Source organism: Camelina sativa, chromosome 11, assembly GCF_030686135.1.
Source record: "Camelina sativa cultivar CO46 ecotype springtype chromosome 11, ASM3068613v1".
NCBI lineage: Eukaryota > Viridiplantae > Streptophyta > Magnoliopsida > Brassicales > Brassicaceae > Camelina > Camelina sativa.
In genome coordinates this window covers 32,222,358-32,228,357 of record NC_141890.1, presented here as the reverse complement: position 1 = coordinate 32,228,357, position 6,000 = coordinate 32,222,358, and the positions used below count along the sequence as shown (strand labels likewise).

The window sequence follows — 6,000 nt, the reverse complement described above, 5'->3', positions numbered from 1 at the left end:
ATATATACGTTATTTCTGTAAGCATTTGGTTTTTAAAATATATATTTATCTTTTCAATATAGATTTTATACATATATGAAATGATGTGTTATATATTAGTATATATATCTATCTAAATAAATCCTTGATATAAAAAAATAATCTAAATGTGAAATCAATCAAATTACATGTTAGTATTTTCCCCCAGTTATTTGGTATTTCTTTTATCATTTGCTGATAACAACTTTTCTAACAAAATTTTAACTTGTAACACTTTTTTTATATCATTAATAAGATAATCCTATGTATTGACGTCTAACATTTAATTCTACGATTTTAAAAACTATTTAACATTGTAATTACATATTGTTTTCATATGTCTCTTGCCAAAAAGTACTATTATTTGATTGAGACTCTACATTATATTTGGAGTTACGTAACAATAATCAGAGTTTCCTACAATTTGCTTTTTTCCTGGAAATAATAAAAAAAAAAAACCTAATTTTTTTTGGTTAGATACATCTCATCGATCGTGAGTAACATGCTACACTTTCACCAAACCTCAAAATTATGTGGATCTTGGTCATTGATGATTGCATTGTATTTTAATAAGAAAGAAAAAAATCATATAGTTAAAAAAAGAGAGATTTGGAATATTAAAATACGCGTAGACACCGAGAAATGTACCCAAAAAAAAAAAATTAGTTCACTAATCACATTCACAAAACCACAAATGGTGGGACCCATCATTACAAAATACTTTAACACAAAACAAACGGTGCAGAAGAGAAAAAAGAGTTGTGTCCATGATCATCGTCGTCGTCGTCATTACGGCCGGTGACTTCACAAACCATTTAATTTTGTTTTTCTTTTCTTTGAAATTATTAATAATTTAATTTTACCAAACGTCTGCCATCGCATACTTTAGAACAAGTTAAACCTAATCTTATTAACCTAGTCTTATCTTTATTAAAAAGACAATATCAATTATTCACTACATCAACTATTTAATCTTGAAACTTTAAAAAGTGGACAAAAAACTAATTTTGATACTTTCTTTTCCATCTTGGCCTATTTATTAAAAAAAAATCCATGTCATACACATACATAACAACATACACTTACCTAATGTAAAACAAATCAATGAGATTGTCCTGTAATTGGAAATTAACAGAAAACTCCAAGTTTACTTTTAATATATTGTTGCAAAAATATACACCTGTAATACAATACGAATATTTTTAGAGAAAGGTAAAAATTTCTATTTTTTGTTAATCTACATTTGTTTTCTCATGGTTGTTATTGTAAGAATTAAAAAATGAGTTTAACTTCTTTTGGAATATATGTATATGGAAAGAAAGAAATAATTAAAAAAAAAAAAAAAAAAAAAAAAAAAAAAAAAAACAAGAAGGGAAAAAGTCTATAGTCAACAACAGGGAAGGAACCATAAGGCACAAAGCAAATGATATTCCTCCAGCCCCTCACTTTCTAACCATTAGAGATGTTTCTCTCTTAAATTATTGAAAGATTTATATCTCACTTAATATTTAATTAAAATAACAATATGGAAATATATATTACTTTCATAGCATTTTCACAGAGGTTTTTGGACACATGGAAGAAACACAATTAATATAAATCAGCTAATATTAGTTAACTTTTTTTATATATATATAGGTAACAAAGTAATTAGAAAAAAATCTGTAAAACATTAGATGAAAAAAAGCTAAGTCAGGAGAAGAAGCTTAAACATTACCTTTCATTATATACAAATTACAGACCAAATTAAATAATTAAAAAAGCCATTTTTTCACATTTAACACAAAAAAATGCAAAAAAACAATCACACCCTCTCTATAAACCTTCACACCACACTTTCTCTCTCTTTCCCTTTTTCACAGCCATTTGTTAGATTCCTCTCTCAATAAGTCTCTTCTCTTTTCTATTGGAACTTTTTTGTTTTTCTTTGCATTAGACTAATTAAGCTCAAAGCAAAAAAAAAAAACCCATAAATAAAAAACCTTCTTCTTGATTTCGGATATTTGAATATTTTCTGGGCTGTTCTTGTTTTTAATTTTCTTGGTAGAGTTTTTTTTTTTTTTTTTTTTAAACACTTTTTGTGTTTTTGTTTTCTGGGTTTTTATTTGGCTTTCTTCTGCAAACATAAAACTCTTTTTTTTTTTTTTCTTCTGGGTTTTTTTTTTCTTCGTAGAGAAGCTTCCCAAAACCCAGTCTTTGTATAGCTGAAATTAGTAAACAACCTTAAAACTCAATTTCACAAATTCTCTGACTCTTGTGAAATTGTATAATTTTTGAAAAAAAAAAAGAGTAAAAGGGGATGGGTAAGCAAGGGCCTTGCTATCACTGTGGAGTTACAAGTGAGTTCTTGTTTCTTCAATTCTCGATTTGATTTCTTTGACTATTCAAGAACTGTGTGATAATGCAAACGTTTCTTTGGAGACATGAACAAGATTGAGCATTTGAAAATGATTTGGTTTGGTTTGTGTCTGTGTTTATTATGATCACAAGACCACGTTGTATGTAGGTGTCCTTTGTTGCTTTTGATCACTCTTATTGAGCTTTGAATTGTTTACCAAATGAATACTGAACTCATAGTTTTTTGTCTGAGACTCAATATATTATGATGTAAAGACTTATTAGGATTGTTTGGTCTTCAAAGTATGATTCATTGTTCTTGTTGTTGCTATTGAGTGTTTGATCATTGGGAACATTTTTGTAAACAGGCACACCTCTATGGCGAAACGGGCCACCAGAGAAGCCGGTGTTGTGCAATGCGTGTGGTTCTAGGTGGAGAACTAAGGGAACATTAGTGAACTACACACCGCTTCATTCTCGTGCTGAAGGTGATGAGATAGAGATTGATGATCGTAGAGCTCATCAAAGGGTGATGATTAAAGGAATGTCTTTGAACAAAAAGATTCCAAAGAGGAAGACATATCAAGAAAACTTCACAGTTAAAAGAGCAAACTTGGAATTCAGTACTGGTTTCAAGAGGAAGGCTCTGGACGAAGATGCTAGCAATAGATCGAGTTCAGGATCGGTTGTATCAAACTCTGAGAGCTGTGCACAATCTAATGCGTGGGAAACGACTTTTCCTTGTAAGAGGAGGACAGGTGTGGGCCGTCCAAAGGCTGCTTCTTCTGTTGAAAAACTCACAAAGGATCTTTATACCATTCTACAAGAACAGCAGTCTTCTTGTCTCTCTGGTTCTTCAGAATGTGATTTACTTTTTGAGAATGAAACACCAATGTTGTTAGGACATGGGAGTGTTCTTATGAGAGATCCTCACAGCTCGGGTGCTCGAGAAGAGGAATCTGAAGCTAGCTCATTCTTAGTTGAGAGCAGCAAGTCCTCATCAGTTCATTCTGCTAAGTTTGGTGGCAAAGCTATAAAGCAGGAGTTACTGAAGAGGTAAATAACTTGTGGAAGACAATAAAGATCGAAGATTGCTTTTGGAGATTCTGATTTCAGTAAAGCATTAATGAAGTATTTTTTGTTGCAGGAGCAAATCTCAAGTCTTAGGAAGACATAGTTTACTACTCTGTAGCATAGATTTAAAGGTAACTTCATTTGCATACCAACAACTGTGTTTCTTCAAAAATCAATTGATTGCCTTAAGTTGACTTGGGAACAATATCTCTGCAGGATGTTTTCAACTTCGATGAGTTCATAGAAAAATTCACTGAGGAAGAACAGAAAAAACTAATGAAATTACTTCCTCAAGTTGACTCTGTTGATCGTCCTGATAGGTAATTTAACTCAATGAAACTTCAGTATTTTACAGATTTCAGTGGCTTACTCGAGTTCTTCTTATGCTTCCTGTTTTCTCCTTTACCAGCCTCAGAAGCATGTTTGAGAGTTCTCAATTCAAAGAGAACTTCTCCTTGTTTCAACAACTTGTAGCAGATGGTGTTTTTGAGACATCTTCTTCATCTGGATCAAAACTTGAAGACATCAAGACTCTTGCAAAGCTTGCTTTATCCGATCCTAACAAATCCCATTTGTTGGAAAGCTATTACATGCTCAAGGTTTTCAACATATACTCTTTTCTTGAAACAAATAGTTTCTATACTTTTGGACTTTGTTCACTTAATCTATTTGCTTCAGGAACAGAGAAAAGAGATTGAAGACTCTGTTACTACACCATCAAGGGTCTCAAACCTGAGTCCATCAAATAATAATAGTCTTGTAACCATTGAAAGACCTTGTGAAAGCTTAAACCAAAACTTCTCAGGTCAATTAAGATTCTTGAGTCAATCCATAACTTTCTGCGATAAAATCTGTCTGTTTCTGATTATATTGAGGTTTTGTATCCTTCAGAGACAAGGGTTGTGATGAGAAGCCCCAAAGAAGTGATGAAGATTAGATCAAACCACATCAAAACTGAAGAGATTTTAGAGAATAGTGTATCTTCCTTTAACCCTATGAGCTGTGGTGGATCTCTAGTGTTTAGCTATGAAGATAATGATATTTCTGATCAAGATCTTCTTCTTGATGTGCCGTCGAATGGATCGTTCCCTCAAGCAGAGCTTCTTCATATGATATGAAAGAAGATAAAAGTTTCTCAAACTCATTGGTGTTTCTCAGAACAAAGACTAAGACTTTACATGATCTCTCTCTCTCTCTCTCTCTCTCTTGAAGGGAAAACACTTTTGCTCTTTAAGCTCTTTGGCAAAATGAGATTTTTCTGCACTAGAAATTGCAATTTGCTGATAGAAAAGGAAGGATTTTTATGTAAGGGCTCTGTCTGATGGTCTTATATGTATATGTTGATACATATGTCTTATTGTTCTTACTAAACTCCAAGAACAAGAAAGTTTCGATTTCTTTTATCTTTTTTCTTTAAAGTTTAAATTTGTGCTTTTATTTCGTGTAGGAAGAGAAAATATTTAGTAGCAATATGATACCCAAATACAGAAATAAAGCAATGAATTCTCTATCTAAGTACATAATTTCTATATATCAACCTTCAAAGTGTCATTCGGTAGCAATTTAAATCTCTAGAGAATTTCACTAATACTATAAACCTTTAAAATAATTTTAAACTTTCATTTTTGATCGCCATAAAAAATAACAGAATAATAATATTCGTCAACGCGAAATAGTTAAACTATGTTGATTTAATTTAAATTTTAATTAGTTTTAGTTTTATAAAGAAATAAAAAGATAAAAAATGAATTTGTGCTCATCTTCATTGTAAACAAAACTTTTACGACGCTACTCTTCACATTATTAATCCTTTTAATAAATGCATTTCCACTGGATTATGATTCAAATCGATTGACTTTTCGTTAGAAACCAATGAATCTTCTAAATATATTGTCGTCTTCAATTTTACATTTTGTCAAATGTTTTAATCTTACCTCTGATTCTTCATTTTTGTGCTTAAATGTATTTTTTATTTTTTTTCAATCGTCATAAATAATTAAATTAAATTAAATTAATTAAATAAGTATTTAAATCAAACCAGCATAGTTTAACTATTTCACGTTGACAGATATCACTGTTTTGTCATCTTTCGTAGTGGTACAAATATGAAAGTTAGTTTTAAGGTTTAAAGTGTTAGTGAAATCATTTTAAAGGTTTATAGTTAGTGAAAATATCTCAAGGTTTAAAGTGTTACTAAATGACACTTTGAAAGTTTAAAATGTAAATTTCTCTATCTAATACGTATATATACATAAAATTTGTTTTAAGCAATTAAAAATGTAAAAGACTAGGTTTTCATCCGCGATACAACGCGGGACTAAATTATAAATTATTGTATTTTATATAATAATTTTTAATTTATTTAGTTTTCAAATTTCTAATTAATTAATTTTTATCTAATTAATTTATAATTTTGTTTAGAATGTTTTTTTTCTTCTTACGTTTTATACAGTTTAGAACTTAATTACATTAAATTTGTTATTAGATATAATATAAAAAATTTAAAACACTTACTTTTGTTTTCCAGTATTAAAGAGAGGTATATGCTTATATGGTTTGTTAGTGTATATT

At 30.1% G+C, this 6,000-nt stretch overlaps 1 protein-coding gene across 2 annotated transcripts; it reads left to right on the top strand.

Annotated features, from left to right (window-relative positions):
- The first annotated feature begins 1,682 nt into the window (after positions 1-1,682).
- LOC104724653 (GATA transcription factor 27) lies at positions 1,683-4,832 on the top strand. 2 transcript variants are annotated; one of them, XM_010443193.3, is made up of 7 exons: positions 1,683-2,357; positions 2,724-3,411; positions 3,503-3,560; positions 3,646-3,749; positions 3,839-4,028; positions 4,108-4,234; positions 4,321-4,832. In XM_010443193.3, the coding sequence occupies exons 1-7, from the start codon at positions 2,318-2,320 to the stop codon at positions 4,545-4,547; spliced, it is 1,434 nt and encodes a 477-aa protein (XP_010441495.2). In that variant the 5' UTR covers positions 1,683-2,317; the 3' UTR covers positions 4,548-4,832. The 2 variants fall into 2 exon arrangements, with proteins under 2 accessions (XP_010441495.2, XP_010441496.2); XM_010443194.3 differs by having other exon boundaries at positions 1,782-2,357; positions 4,114-4,234.
- The last annotated feature ends 1,168 nt before the right edge of the window (positions 4,833-6,000 follow it).